Source organism: Panthera tigris, chromosome X, assembly GCF_018350195.1.
Source record: "Panthera tigris isolate Pti1 chromosome X, P.tigris_Pti1_mat1.1, whole genome shotgun sequence".
NCBI classification, from domain to species: domain Eukaryota; kingdom Metazoa; phylum Chordata; class Mammalia; order Carnivora; family Felidae; genus Panthera; species Panthera tigris.
Window position 1 is genome coordinate 14,478,275 of NC_056677.1, and position 16,935 is coordinate 14,495,209.

Sequence of the window (16,935 nt, forward strand, 5' to 3'; positions counted from 1 at the left end):
AAATAAATAAATCTTAGTTGGATAAATTTTAAGTATGTTTACATTTGATTCTATTAATTTTATATTTAACTTAGATAGATGATTAGGTGCTTTGCTTAGATCCCACTTATATCTCAGCAGTTATTCCATCACAGAAGACCAGTTTAGGCATCTCTAAGCCCTTGGGAGAGTCACTGAGGAGCCTCAATATTTTGATGATTTTTCTCTGAAAGAAAACATCTAGATGATCATAGTATTCAACTTAGGAAGCACAGCATTACAACTGATAAACACCTGAATATAATAACATATTAATTTATGATGGCTTCCATAGCATAAAATTTTCATTGACAGGGAGATTTTACTTAAGACTATCAAAGTATTGGGGTGCCTGGGGGGCTCAGTCAGTAAAGCCTCCGACTTTGGCTCAGGTCATAATTTCACAGCTTGTGGGTTGGAGCCCTGCGTCGGGATCTGTGCTGACAGCTCAGAGCCTGGAGCCTGCTTCGGATTCTGTGTCGCCCGCTCTCTCTGCCCCTCCCCTGTTCGCACTCTGTTTCTCTCTCTCAAAAATAAATAAACATTAAAAACTTTTAATTAAAAAAAGACTATCAAAGTATCAACTTGACTTGCAAAAATTGACCTAAAGTGTGCAAAACATACATATAACAGTTAAGCCTAACCTTTTAAAAACTATCTTTGAGGGGTGCCTGGGTGGCTCAGGCAGTTAAGCATCTGACTTTAGCTCAGGTCATGATCTCGTGGTCTGTGGGTTTGAGCCCTGGGTCAGGCTCTGTGCTGACAGCTCAGAGCCTGGTGCCTGCTTCAGATTCTTTGTCTCCCTCTCTCTCTACCCCTTCCCTGTTCTCTCTTTCTCTCTCAAAAATAAATAAACATTAAAAAAATTTTTTTTAATAATAAAAAAATGAAAACGATCTGAGATATAAATAGTGGAATACTATGTGTAATTTTAAATTGAAATATCAACTACAAAGGTAGCTAAGCACCCCAAAATGGCTACAGTAACTAGACTTCAATGGTCCAAGTGTGACTTGTAGCTTGTCCATATTCTCCAATGTGGATTGTCAATTCAGATTATGATGCTGAGTTGGCCCTCAAGAAATGTAATTATTACCTTCTTCTACCTGTAGTTCTCGAGCCTAGACAGGGCCCTCACTATTCTGTCTGCTGCTCCAGTTGAGCATGAAGTCCTAACCTCAATGCCAATAGCAGTTATATCTAACTTCAATAAAATTTAAAAAATACATAGTTACTTATTATCTTACCTTGAGTTCCTGGTGGTTGTAATACATCTCCTGTCAGGCGACACCACCCAACTGGGAAAATATCTCGACAATCGTACTTGCACCAATAATCAAAAGCTCCACTCCAGCCATCAAATGTGATGTAAATTTCATCTCCTTTGACATCTCCAATCGTTGCAGGGCAGATCATATAAGGGTTCTTTTTATCTATGGCCTCAAGCTTCATTCCCACTTTGAAATTATTTATAGGTGGCTTTGGTGGTTCCTACCAAAACATTAAAAAAAAGTTTTTGTTAAGATGCAATAAGAAGAATTTGCTCAATTGTATTCTTACAACCCTTATCAACCAAAAATTAAACTCCATGAAAACAGGTGTCAGAGATCTCTGTGAAACTCTGCTCTACAACATCTTACTTACTCTGGAGCAGAACCAAGAACATGGAAGGAAACAAACCCAAACTGATAGTAATTCATTTATTCATTTAAGAAATAGGTGTTATATACTAGGTACCAGAAATTTAGGATTCGCTGGTGAACAAAAAATATCAAAGATCCCTACTCTGGTGGAACTTACCTTCTAGCGGCTGTGGTAGTAGTGATCAGGGTGCAGGTGAGGGAAAAAGAGAGAAGAAACCAACAAGAAATTTTAAATGAGGGAATCAAACAAACCCAATTAATGTGTAAATTATAGGGTATGTTGCAAGTTGGTTAAGTCCAAAGAAAAAGGGGTGCCTGGATGGCTCAGTCAGTTAAAAGCCCAACTCTTGGCGTTGGCTTAGGTCATGATCTCATGGTTCATGAGTTCAAGCCCCACACTGGGCTCCATGTGGATGGTGCGGAGCCTGCTTGGGATTCTCTCTCCCTCTCTCTCTGCCCCTCCCCTGCTCTCTCTCTCTCTCTCTCTCTCAAAATAAATAAACTTAAAAAAAAAAAAAAAAAGAAAACGAAAAGGAATAGCACCAGACAACATACAAAAATTAAAAAACCTCCAAGTTTTATTGCAGACACAAGAACATGAAAGTCATATAGCTTGGGGTCATTTATGATATCCAATCCAGAAACCAATATTTAAAAAAATTTTTTTAACGTTTATTTATTTTTGAGACAGAGAGAGACAGAGCATGAACAGGGGAGGGTCAGAGAGAGGGAGACACAGAATCTGAAACAGGCTCCAGGCTCTGAGCTGTCAGCACAGAGCCCGGCGCGGTGCTCGAACTCACGGACCATGAGATCATGACCCGAGCCGAAGTCGGCCGCTTAACCGACTGAGCCACCCAGGCACCCCCAGAAACCAATATTTAAAAAAGCATACTTTAGTTACCAAAATTTAAAGCATGCAAATGCTAACAGGATTCTTAGAAAGCCTAAGTGCAATGTTAAAAGTAACAGCTTTTCTTTCAATTTGGTTTTTATCACAGTAAATAAATAGCACCATCATTAACCCAGTTGCTCAAGCCAGAAGCCTGGAAAAAGCCCTAGACCAGGGGTTATCAGTCCAACTGAACTTCAAAATCACTTGGGACCCCACAGCCAGGATTTTGATTTAATTTGTCTGGGATGGGGCCCAGGCATTAGCACATATTAATTCCCCAGGTGATCCTAATGTGCATCCAAGGCTGAGAACCACCAGGCCAGATGCATAATATTCCCCTTAACACTCACATTCAAAGACTACAACCTGCCAATTCTATCACCTAGATCTCTAGAATCTCGTAACAACATTAAAAGTTAGCCCTCAATTGTTCAGTATATGCCAGGCACGCTTCTAAATGTTTTAATTCTCACAACCCTATAAAGTCAATGCAATTATTATTCCCATTTTATAGATGATGAAATTGACGCATGATTGCCTAAGAATACACCATAAATATGAGAGCAGGAGCTGGATCTTACACATAGGCAGACAACTCCTTGGAACATCCTACCACATCATCTGCCTGGACAACTCCAACTGATCTACTTCAAAGCCCAGCTCTTCTGGTCTCCTTAAGGCTTCCCTGGCCAACTCCTGCCCACTCCTAGGCCCCCTCAAAGAAGATGCTCTTGCCTTCAACTGCTAAACTACCCTTGAAACGTGTTCACTCCTCTGAGACCAAGGGATTCTCAAAAGCAGATACATCTTATTCATATTGCTATTTCCAGCAGAGTACTCAACAAGATTTTTAAAAAATGAATTAACCAAGTAATCACCTGAAGAACAGTAAACAAGCTTTCAAGTAATTCAAGTAATTCTTTCACCAAGATATAATTTAAACACATATCTGGTAGGTTGATTTCTTTTTTAAATGCCCCCTTTAAACCCATCTCATCGTCCTGTGCTTTTCCAGTGATATCCTTTATACCTCTGAAGTCTTGTAAGTTCCTTAATTATTAGCCTTCAAAGTCCTTTTAATTACATAATCTTAACTTGATTCTTAAAAACCACCCTAAAGTCAGCAGGGCAAAAGTTAGCTTGGTCAAAGATCAAAGGTATTTGATAAATAAGATGCTGGTAAATAAGAAGCAAAGTTACATACTGCCACTTCATGAAGGGGCTAAAGGTCAGCTAACTGTTACTACATATGGAAGGAAAAGAGGGAGGTGGATTTAACAAAGGATAACTTTGGCAGTTGATAAATTTGTCCTACACATTCACAGAATGGAGAAAACATTCAAAGCACACAGAAGTTTCTTAGGCCCTTATACTGTCAAATAACCAAATAACAATAAGACTTTCTGTAGCAAAGCAAACTAAGTTCAAATGGCAATATACATTTTCTGCTACAAAACAGAAGACAGGAATGAGCAGAGAAACAGAATTTTAAGATTCAAATGTATAATTTAAAAAGATATCCCAAATGTGACAGTATGTCATCAATGCCACTATTAACTGACAAGTAACAAAAACCAGACAATGATAATGGACAAAATGCAATTTATTCTCCGAAGATTTTTACACTGTTTATTAATTCTTCTAAATTTCACGAATATTCTATCAAAGTTACTTACATATGTATAGCCATACAAATAAACAGAGCTCTGGAAGAAAACAAATATTTATTTTCTTAAAAAATCAAAGGGACTACTCTTTTTCGTAAATAAATGAGAGGGTTTTATCTCAAAACAAGCTACCTCCAGATTTAGATAACTGGCAAAATAGTACCCTCTGCTGTCCACAAAAGGTAATAATATAAGGTTGCTTTATGTTTATATGTTTTAATTTTTTTTTAAGTTTATGTATTTTGGGGTGGGGGCAGACAGAAAGAGAAGGAGAAAGAGAATCCCAAGCAGGCTCTGAACTGTCAGCATGAGCCTAATGCAGGGCTCAAATTCACAAATTGTGAGATGACATGAGCCAAAATCAAGAATCAGACGCTTGACTGAGCTACCCAGGTGCGCCTTAAATGTTTTTAAAGAATATGGTTTGTCATCATCAGTTCTTGAATGACTTCCTAAACACAAAGATATAATTTGTAGGGGGACCTGGCTGGCTTGGTTGGTACAACATGTGACTCTTAATCTTGGGGTTGTGAGTTCAAGACCCAACTTGGGCACAGAGCTTATTAAAAAAAAAAGATATAATTTACGAAAGCAAGAGCTAAAATAAACAAGGACCCATTCTTTTTTACTGTGAGAAAAAAAAAATGATTCTTTCCTAGAAGATGACTAGTAAAGAATACTCTTTTAATCTCTCTCCTTGCCTATCTACCTACAATACACTTCTCCTTGAAGGCTATTTCTTTTCATATCCCACAGACTCTAAGGCCTCCCTTTTCCTTAGCATGTACAACTATCAAACATAATATATACTTTATTTTGTATGGTTTATTATCCATCTCCCAAGATAGAAGGCAAGCCCCATAAGGACAGTTTTTTTACTGTCTTATTTATAGCTGTATTCCCAGAGTCTACCTCTGACCGACCACAAACTCCTATCGTTAACTTCTACTTCCTTACTTTTAATCAACTACTTCTTTGACCTCATCAAAAATTCTAGTCCTTTAAACTTCATTTATTGATTCACAAATATTTACTAAGTGCCTACTAAGTGTCAGACACTAATGAAGGCTCCAGATATACATTAAGTGGCAAAATAGACAAAAATCCCATCCTTGTGGTACTCACCTGCTAGTAAAGAGAAAGACGAGAAACAACAATACAAGCAAAATATACTCTATGTTAGAAATGTTAAGTGCAGGGTGCCTGGGTGGCTCAGTCAGTTAAGCATCTGACTCTTGGTTTCAGCTCAGGTCATGATCTCCCGGTTTCATGAGTTCAAGCCCCAAGTGCCGAGTGGCGTGAGCGCAGAGCCTGCTTGGAATTCTCTCTCTCCCTTTCTCTCTGCCCCTCCTCCACTTGCGCTGTCTCTGTCTCTCTCTCTCAAAATAAATAAATAAAAATTTTTTTAAAAAAAGAAATGATAAGTGCTATTCAATAAAAGGAAGTATATAGCAGAGTGAGATCCAGAGAAAAATGTAAGGGAGGGTTTTGTGCAAAACTTTAAATAGGGTAATCAGAACAAACCTCAAATGGAAGGGGACAAGTGAGCAGAACCCTAAAGGTGATTATTAACCACAGTTACCTACAGGAAGAGTACTCCAGACAGAGAACAGCCAGGGCCAAGGCCCTAAAGCAGGAGAGTCCATAAGAAATCCGTAAGATTTCGCTCATGTGGAATTTAAGAAACAAAACAAACGAACAAAGAAAAAAAAAGACAAACAAAAAAACAGACTCTTAAACAGAGAACTGGTAGTTGCCAGAGGGGAGATGGGTGGGGAGAGGGGTTAAACAGATAAAGGGGATTAAGAATAAATTTATTTTGGGGCACCTGAGTGGCTCAGTTGATTAAGCATCTGACTCTGGATTTCAGCTCAGGTCATGATCTCACTGTGAGCTCAAGCCCTGCATCTGGCTCTGTGCTGACAGTGAGAAGCCGGCTTGGAATTCTCTTTCTCTCTTCCTCCCTCCCTCCCTCCTTCTCTGCCCTTCCCCTACTTGTGCTTATTCTCTCCCTCTCTTGCAAAAAAATAAACTTTTTATTTATTTACTTTTGAGAGACAGTGGGAGTGAGCGAGGGGTAGAGAGGGAGAGAGAAAGAGTCCCACGAGGTGCAAAGAGAGAGGGAGAGTGCAGAGCCTGGAACAGGGTTTGAGCTCACCCAGAGTGGGGTTTAAACTCACAAACTGTGAGACCATGACCTGAGCCAAAGTCAGATACTTAACCCTTAAGTATACTTAAGGCCACCCAGGGGCCCCATAAATAAACCTAAAAAAGAGTACACTTATCTTTAAACTTTCTTTTTTAGAGTTTATTTTTGACTGAGAGACAGAGAGGGCGTGCACACTCAAGAGGGCATGTGAGTGGGGGAGGGGCAGAGAGAAGGAGGGCAGAGGATCCAAGGCCCACTCTGTGCTGACAGCAGAGAGCCCCACATGGGGTTGGAACTCACAAACCATGAGATCATGACCTGAGCTGAAGTCAGACGCTTAACCCACTGAGCCACCCAGGCGCTCCAAACTATCTCTCTTTTTTTTAAGTTTATTTATTTATTTTTGAAAGACACAGAGAGAGAGCACATGTGCATTAGAATGGGGGAGGGGCACAGAGAGAGGGAGAGAGAATCCCAAGCAGGCTCTGCGCTATCAGCGCAGAGCCAGACAAGGGCCTCAAAGTCACAAACTGTGAGACTGTGACCTGAACCAAAATCAAGAGTTGGACATTTAAAGGACTGAGACACCCAGGCACCACAAGAGTACACTTACCTTGATAATCAGCACTGAGAAATGTATAGAACTATTGAATAATTAAAAAAAAAAAATTCAACATTTACCATTCTTGATATGAATAATTGTTTACCTTGTTTTATTTTTCTTAAGTAGGCTCCATGCCCAGCAGGGGGCCCAAAGTGGGGCTTGAAGTCATGACCCTGAGATCAAGACTTCAGCTGAGATCAAGAATTGGGTGCTCAACCGACTGAACCACCCAGGCATCCCCTGATATGAATAATTGCAATAAAATTTGACTGAGAAAACAATCAGGACACAGGGTGAGAAAGAAATATTTTGACCCATAATTTAACTAAAAGTTGGCTTTTATTCACTGTTTCTTAACATAGTGTACTTTTTCAACATTTTCTCAAGAGCATAAACTATTTTTGGAATTTTCCCTCTTTTGTTATATAACAAATATTTCCTTATAACAAATTCTTTCTGATGACTGTTTTTAACATTCTTTTACTTCTGAAACAAAATCTCTCTAACTTTCAAGTGGGTTTTTGGCCTATCATCATTTTCTCCAATGTCAAAGGATGACTAATACAGCAAAGTGAGGGGAAGCTCCACTTCTGAAGGCAAATAAAAAATAGCAATGAATATTTGCTTCCAGTAGAGCACTCGTTTCATATCTAAGGTCTTGAAAGAGAGTACAAATTCATTTTGACTAGTGAGTGATTATAATTAAGACTTTTTTATGACTTGCTGTTATGGATTGAATTGTGTCCCCCACCCCAGCCAAACTCATGTTTAAATCCTAACCCCCAGTACCTCAGAATGTGATTTCATTTCGAGACAGGGTCTTTAAAGAGGTAATTAAGTCAAAACGAGGTTATTAGGGTGGGCCCTAATCCAAGAGGAGGAAAGTAGGACACAGACACACTGATTGTTAAAAGTCAAGGAGAGAGGCCTCAAAAGAAACCAAGTCTGCTGACATCTTGATCTCAGACTTTGAACCTCCAGAGCTGTAAGAAAATAAATTTCTGTTGTTTAAGCCACTGGAATGAACTGAATGGTGTCCTCCCAAATTCATAAATTTGCCCTAATACCCAAAGTCACTTTATTTAAAGACAGAGCCTTTAAGGAGGTAACAAAGGTTAACTGAGGTCCTAAGGGTGGGGCCTTAATCCAATAGGACTGGTGTCCTTATAAGAGTAAGAGAAACCAGAGATACCTCCCCTTCCCCACATGCACAGAGGAGAGGCCATGTGAGGACACAGCAAAAAGGTAGCCATCTATAAGCTGAGGAAAGAGGCCTCACCAAAAACCAACCCTGATGGCCCTTTGATTTTGGACTTCTAGCTCCCAGAATTGCGAAAAATTAAATTTCTATTGTTTAAGCTACCCAGTTTGTGGGCATTTAAGTGCTCCTATCAAAACAATAAAACCACAGAGAGCGAGCGAGCGAGCGAGAGAGAGAGACAGCGCACGAGCGAGCATGCGGGCATGAGCAGGGGAAAGAGGTAGAGAGGAGAATGGAAGAACGGGAGATGGGGTGAGAGAGAGAGAGAGAGGGGGAATCTTAACCAGGCTTCATGTTCAGCGCAGAGCCCGACATGGGGCTCGATCCCACAACCCTGGGATCATGACCTGAGCCAAAATCAAGAGTCAAAAGCTCAACTGACTGAGCCACCCAGGCACCCCGATGGAAGCTTTTTATAACATCTTTCTTACCTTCTTAAACAATGTTGCAGGTGCCATTTCAGATCCATTCAGGGTTCTTAAGAGGAACATTGGCCAAGATGACGCATTCATCTGGTATCCTATTTTATAAAATAAATCAGCATGAAAAAGCCTTCCTGTGATATTATAGCAAGATGGTATAAAAAATAGGTTTTGTTTAACATTCTTCTCCAGAGAATTATTTGCTTACTAAGAAACCCAGAAAATGGGCCAGAGGAGCAGATGCACCCTCCAATAAGTTCTACTGTACCCCTGTACTATCTGGCAACAATGCTACAGTAGGGGTAGAAACTCTCACTTTAGAAAAGCCACTAGCTTGAGTTCACCAACATACACATAAGTACTTTAGGAATGGGCCAGAATACTATGGGTGACCCAAGGCAAAACCCAGAAGAGCGTCCAGTCCCCACTAATAGCCACACAAGCATGGCAAAGGCTGCAAAAGACTTCCAGCCTCTTTTTCCTCAGAGTCCCTGCCTCATTTTCCTTTCAAAAAAAGACAGTTTTCTGTGAAACTCAGCAAAGGTACACTTAGGATGGTGCATTTCATTGTATATAAATTTCACCTCAAAATCTTAAAAAACTGCCAATAAACACTGAACTCCAGTTACTGATATGTATGCTGAAGTATTTAGGGGAAATGTACTGACATCAATAAATGCATTTAAAAATAAGATGGATTGATGAATCGACAGAAGGACAGATACACAAGTAAGTGATAAAGCCAGTATGGAAAATGACAATGGTAGAATCTAGGTAATGGATATGTGGGTGTTCACTGTAAAATTCTTTCACCTTTTCTGTATTTGAAATTTTTTATACAATATGTTAGTAAAAAAGATAGCTCTCACTTTAGCAATCTTTATACACATTAAACACGATCTTAGAATTTGTATCAGATGCAATCAAAAGAGACTCAACAGGTGTCTTTTTTGGAGATCTCATCAATTAATGGTGGATATCACAGCATCTGCCATGTGCAACAGGGAGTAGAGAGGTCTGCTAGTTTTATTGCTTTCTGGGGGCAATCTGTTTCATGCAACACTTGCCTGCCCTGATGCCAGAATTAAAGAGAACTTGGCATGAATTCCTGATGAATACGTGCATTAAGATAGGGAGGCATATGAATCACTGGCAATCACTGGCACTGGGTCCATCAATAGGATAAAACATGCAAAAAAGTTCAGACAGAAAGTTACTCTATAATAATCCTGCACCAAAATCTCCTTAATTGACCAGGGAAAATAATTGTTGTTGGGAAAATAATTGTTGTTAGGAAAAAAAATGGGGAACGGGGAGATTTATTATATACTCCTTTATAATAAATCAGTATTATTAGTGATATCTAATAAATAATCATCCACAACATGGATTTGCCACATTATGGTTAGAATATTGCATAACAGTTGTTCTCTGGTCCTTATGCCTTTTTCTTAACCCCCATCTTATCCTCTTCTATCACGCAATCATTATCATCACCATCACCTTAACTTGACATTTTTCTTAATTCTTTAATTGCCTAAAGTCAAACATAGATTAAAAGGACAAAAATAGATGAAAGTGCATATAAAAATTCAAACACAGGGGCTCCTGGGTTGCTCAGTCAGTTAAACATCCAACTCTTAGTTTTGGCTCAGGTCATGATTTCATGGTTCTTGAGTTCGAGGCCCTCATCGGAGTCTGAGCTAGCCGTGCGGAACCTGCTTGGGATTCTCTCTCTCTCCCTTTCTCTCTGTCACTACACTGCTTGTGTATGCTCTCTCTCTCTCAAAATAAACCTAAAAATAAATACATACATACATAAAATAAAAATTCAAACACAGATAAAACTAATCTATAATGTTAGGAAGTCTAGGCAGGGGTACCTTTGGGAATGGGAGGTTTATAACTGGAGATCAGGAGGAGTGGGGTTTCTGGGGTGCTGATAATGTTCTGTTTCTTGATTTGAGTGATGGTTATACATAGATGTGTTCATTTATAAGCTGTACACTTATGATGTGTATACTCTTCTGTTTGTATGCTAAAACTTTAAAAATTCTTTTAAATAATAACCTTTAAGGTTTAAATAATCTTTAAAAGAAGAAAACCAAGTAAATTGTGTTATATTAAAATGGAAACTAAACTATTCAAAAACACCTAATGAGCAGACTGGCAAAACTTGTGTGTTTTTAACATGTACTACCAAAATATCTATCAATCAGCATGTACTACTATGTACTTGATATTTTTAATTAATAAAAATAAACTCTAAAAGTAATTTGAAAAAGGAATGATCATAAATCTGGCTATGTGTTTGAAATGCTGACAATCACAATAGCTGTGCTTCCTTTAAATACAAAAACATATTACCATTTGTAAACAGAAATCAAATCCCAGTAGGGAAGCACTAAGCCTCAGATTTACACTTCTATCTCTTATAGAATTCTGTATGATTTAAGAGAGAAGAGTAAACAAAAAACATAAGTGATATGAAGAAAGAAGGCAAAAAGCAGAAAACACACACACACCCTAAACCACCCTCTTGGAAGAACACATCTCTAATTAGTTTTTTTTAAAACATTTTAAACCAAATTAGGAATGATTAACAACTAGAGCAAGGAAAGTATAAAAATATATTGCTAAAAAAGTGGTTATTTTTTTTTCTAAAGATTTTAAATCATCTCTATACCTAACATGGGGCTCAAACTCACAAACCCCAGGTCAAGAGTCTCATGCTCTTCCGACTGAGCTAGCCAGGCACCCCAAGAGTGGTTATTATTAATATCTTAAATTTTGGGTTCTCAGGGAATTTTTAACTAGTAGGAGACCAAAAAAAATCCATCTCCTCATTTTCCTTTACAACAGAGAATTTTCATTTTCAGCATTGTAAAGAAGAAACAAAAACCAATATCCACCATTCACTCAGATAGCAGAATAAAGGAAATCATTTATTTTCTACAGAATATCAGAGTACATCTAAATATTAAGAGTGAACTATTTTGCCCCAAATTGGAGTCACCTACTTTTTACCTTTTAAAAACTCAAACTTGACAGCTTTTTAAAACCTTTGCTTCTAAAGTTCCAACAATCTCTTCCTTTTCAAAGTCCTAAAGACCCTTACTCCTTTCACTATGATTTCCTCCCATTGTAGATATAATGAAATTTTCAAAGTTGAAACTGGAGTCTGGATGTGGAATCATACTCTTCCCCTGTGCTCATCCCCATGGTGAAAATGCTAAATGGTTCAGTGGACAATAATAAGGAAAGAATAACTTGTAACAAATGCTACAAACTTCTCCCCCAGAAGGGTTTCTGAATCTGCATGTGTAACCTAGTAGTGCTGTTTCTGACATTTCAAGTTTGAAGACAGCATATGTATTGCCCTGGAGTGGGGAACCTTCAGCATACATATGCCACATGTGTATTTAAGTAAAACTCTGTAACATACGCTACAGAGTTCCTCTCTCATACATTCTCCACAGGAACCACCTGACAATCTATTTGCAAAAATCCCTAGAAGAGATTTCTAAAAGGCCACTTCAGGGGCACCTGGCTGACTTAGTCACTAGAGCAGGGAACGCTTGATCCTGGGGTTATGAGTTCGAGCCCCATGATCAATGTAGAGATTTCTTAAAAATAAAATCTTGGGGCTCTTGAGTGGCTCAGTCAGTTGACAATCCTACTCTTGGTTTTGGCTCAGGTCATTGTCTCATGGTTCCTGGGCTTGAGCCCCACACTGGGGTCCACACTGATAGTGTAGGGCCTGCTTGGGGTTCTCACTCTCCCTCTCTCTGCCCTCCCCTGCTCGTGTCCACACACTCTCTCTCAAAATAAATAAATAAACTTTAAAAAATAAAATAAAATCTTTAAAAAATAAGGCCACTTAAAACTATTTCTACTGAATGTTACATTAGTAAGAATATGCTATTTTAAAAACTGTTTATTCTTACCCAGTGGAGGCTGAAGTAAGTCCCCTTCCTTTTCACAGGTCCCAATAGGCTGTATGTCTGGAGAATCAACAAGCCTCCAAAAATCATTTCTGTTGTCACTACCATCCAGTCTTAAACGTAGCCTGGCACCAGTAATTCCGACGACCGTGGCTACACATATTGAAGTCATATTGCGAGGGTCATGGGCTTCCAATTTCATGCCAACTTTGAATTCATTAGCTGGTGGAACCTTAGACTGCATACATATATATGTATATATTACATCCGTGCGTATGCACACGTGCACGCACGCACAAGCGCGCGCACACACACACACACACACACACACACAGTTTTGTTAAAATGTATCAACTGTAAGAAAAACAAATGGTCAGTTATGTTACCACAATACTCAATAAATGTTTTAAGTACCAGTCATAGCAGATGGTAAGCAAAAGAACTATAAGGGTCAAGGAAAAGATCTCCAAATCCTCTCCTTGGCTTGACACGAAGCATAAAAACCCTGCTCATTGCTGGTCTTACTCTTCTGCCCACTTCCAGGCAATTCAAATACACCCTCTAAAAGGCACCCTGAGAGGCTTTCTAAAATAAGAATCTGATTAGGCCATTCCCCTTGAAATAAACCAACCGGCAGCTCACCCCTGCTTAAGTGCAAGTCCTCAGTACAGTTTAAAAGCCCCCACACCTTTAACCTTATTTCTACACTATCACCTCTACCCACTTTGTGCTCCAGCCACCCATGCCATCCCTCAACACTCGGGTTCTTTTACACCCATGTGCCTTTGCTTTGGATGTTCTCTCTACCTGGAATATCTCTGCCCTCATTCCAACCATCTCAGATACCATCTCTTCTGTGAGCACTCGCAGTACAGTTATCATATTTTCATAATTAACTTTTTACATGTCTGTCTCCCCCTCCAGATGGACAGTCATGAGGGCTTAGTATACCTGACGTAGAGTAACTTCTTAATGAATAAATGCAAAGATACCATCTGCCCCTTAAGTGGCACTACCACAATCCCCATTACCTCTTCGCACTACTAGAATCTAACAATCACACAAACATCCTTCAACAAATTAACAGTTCACGTTAATATATACAACTTCTACACAATTTGGGCATACCTGTCTGAAACACTCTGAAGGAGCACCCAAAGATCCAGTCTCTTTCAAGTAATTTTCCCAGTGGAACTCATCTGGGGGGAAAAATGCATGAAATAGGTTTTTTAGTATATATAATATGTATACTAACTTTCAGGAGTAAAATGGACTTTAGTTCCATATCTCTTTTATTTTTTTAAGCTTATATATTTGACAAGTATGAGCAAGGTAGGGGCAGAGAGAGAGGGAGAAAGAGAATCCCAACCAGGCTCTGCACTCAGCACAGAGCCTGACACGAGGCTCGATTCCACAAAACACAAGATCGTGACCTGAGCCGAAACCAAGAATCGGTGACTTAACCCACTGAGCCCACCCCTCCATCTCTCTTTTAAAAAAGACTTCCTAGGGCGCCTGGGTGGCTCAGTCGGTTGGGCGTCCAACTTCGGCTCAGGTCATGATCTCGCAGTCCGTGAGTTCGAGCCCCACATCGGGCTCTGTGCTGACAGCTCAGAGCCTGGAGCCTGTTTCAGATTCTGTGTCTCCCTCTCTCTCTTACCTTCCCCCGTTCATGCTCTGTCTCCCTCTGTCTCAAAAATGAATAAACGTTAAAAAAAAAAAAAAAGACTTCCTATACAAAAATACAGATTCGAAGGGTACATGCACCCCAGTGTTTATAGCAGCATTATTAACATTAACCAAACTAGGGTGAGAGCTCAAATGTCCATCAACTGATGAATGGATCATTAAGATGTGGTATGTATGTATATATATATATATATATATATGTATATATACAATGTAGTATTACCCAGCCATCAAAAAGAATGAAATCTTACCATCTGCAATGATGTGGATGGAGCTAAGAGAAATAAGTCAATCAGAGAAACACAAATACCATATGATTTCACTCATATGTGGAACGTAAGAAACAAAACAGATGAACATATGGGGGAACAGGAGAGGGAAACAAACCACAAGAGACTTTTTAAACACATTTTTATAACATTTATTGTTGAGAGACAGAGCACAAGCAAAGGAGGGACAGAGAGAGAGGGAGACACAGAATCCAAAGCAGGCTGTAGGCTCTGAGCTGTCAGCACAGAGCCCGACTCAAGGCTCGAACCCACGAACTGTGAGATTATGACCTGAGCCGAAGTCCAGTTGCTTAACCAAATGAGCCACCCAGGTGCCCCAAAAGACTCTTAATGATAGAGAACAAACTATGGGTTTGTGGGTTTGTGGGAAAGTGGGTAGGAAATGGGTTAGATGGGTACTAAGGAGGGCACTTGTTTGTGACGAGCATGGGTGTTATATGTAAGTATGTAAGTGATGAATCATTGAATTCTATCCTGAAACCAGTATCGCACTGTATGTTAACTAATATTTAAATTTAAAAAAAAAAAAGGTGGGAAAGACTTCCTAGTGGCGCCTGGGTGGCTCCGTTGGTTGAGTATCTGAATCTAGATTTCGGCTAAAGTCATGATCCCAGGGTCATGGGATCAAGCCTTGCATTGGGCTCTACACTGTGCATGGAGCCTGCTTAAGATTCATTCATTCATTCATTCATTCTCTCTCTCCCCACCCCCCAAAAATAAAAAAAAAAAATTTAAAGACTTCCTACAGAGCATATTTAAATTTCCTGATCTACATTTAATTACCAGCACAGAAATGAAAGAGACAACTTTCTGATAATACTGGTTCTGATACAAATTACACTCAAGATCTTCTCAATGTCACGAGAAATTAGCACAGTGATTCTAACAATGTGGACTCTAAGAACAAAATGATTTTTTATAGAGTAACAGCAAATTCTTCTCATCTGTCTCTAATATAAATTTACTCAAGACATGTGTTTACTCAAGACCATTTCATCCCATTAATGTGAAGGCACTTTTTTATTTTTTCATGGAGAACTAAAGGTGTTGAGGTATGTGGTCTAACAGAATCTTACCCCTGCAATGCTTTATGGAAAGAGAAAAAATCTGAGAATCAGAGTTGTTCCTCAATTGACTATTAGATCTCCATACAGGATGTTAAGAATATGGTGGCAGAGGGGCACCTGGGTGGCTCAGTCAGTTAAGCTCCAACTTTGGCTCAGGTCAGGTTGTGGGTTCGAGCCCACACTGGGTTCTCTGCTGTCAGCACAGAGCCTGCTTTGGAGTCTCTATCCTCTCTCTGCCTCTCCCCCACTCACATTCTCTCTCAAAAATAAATAAACATTAAAAATAAAAGAATACAGTGGCAGAATAAAGCAATAAACCAGTCATCAGTACAGTCACTGATATGAATTATTTTAATGATCTATATTTTCTACAAACCCTTGCTGTCCTTCTCTCATTCAGTCTTCATGATATACTACAATGGTATTGAGGAAAGTCAGAAAGCAATGTACTTAGCCTGACTTGAACACTTCAATTCACTGTTCCAGTTAAGACTACCAAGACACTAAGAAAAAGACTTAACAGCAGTATTAAAGGTACTTTTAATTCATACCAAGTTTAATTCTCATCAACCACCTATACTCTTGTTTAACTTCCTCACTATAAAAATATTGGGTTTGGGGCACCTGGGTGGCACAGTTGGTTAAGCATCTGACTCTTGATTTCAGCTCAGGTCATGACCTCACAATTCGTGAGATCAAGCCCCGAGTTAGGCTCTGTGCTTGGGATTCTTTCTCTCCCACTGTCTCTCTGCCTCTCCACTGTTCTTGCGTGTGCTCCCCCCCCCCTCAAAATAAATAAACAAACATTAAAAAATATATACTGGGTTTGACAGTTTCCCTTCTTGGGGAAATCTGCATGACAAGCCTCTTATATATCCTTTGACCTTTGAAGGGTATAATGTTTACACACACACACACACACACACACACACACACACACACACACACAAATGGAATGCTGATAAATCAGCAACCAGCTTTCCAAAATATACAAATAAAAAGCCTAACTGATAGTATTTCCAGATTTCTATGGTATAAATACTACTACCATGGCTGATTGCAAGGTGCCAAGGTCAAGTCAACAACTATGAAGTTGGGAAGACATGTACACAAGTGACCCTCTCCCAACCTGATGTGAGCCAGCATCAGCATACCACTGTTATGTGTGTGTATGCATTTATATGCATATGTATACATATTATATATGGTATTAAGCATGTCAGACATAACATTGTACACCCTGCTTTTTTTAACCATAAATTTAAGAGACTGCTCCATTAAAAAAA

General features: G+C 39.3%; 1 protein-coding gene across 3 annotated transcripts in view; it reads right to left on the bottom strand.

Moving 5' to 3' along the window:
• SCML2 (Scm polycomb group protein like 2) overlaps window positions 1-16,935 on the bottom strand; it is a 102,964-nt gene that overhangs the window by 58,354 nt on the left and 27,675 nt on the right. For all 3 annotated transcript variants that reach the window (XM_042974925.1, XM_042974924.1, XM_042974926.1), the window contains exons 4-7: window positions 13,732-13,802; window positions 12,607-12,841; window positions 8,669-8,757; window positions 1,266-1,509 (exon numbers count right to left, since the gene is read on the bottom strand). In XM_042974925.1, coding sequence (XP_042830859.1) covers window positions 1,266-1,509; window positions 8,669-8,757; window positions 12,607-12,841; window positions 13,732-13,802 — 639 coding nt within the window. The remainder of the gene's footprint in view (window positions 1-1,265; window positions 1,510-8,668; window positions 8,758-12,606; window positions 12,842-13,731; window positions 13,803-16,935) is intronic.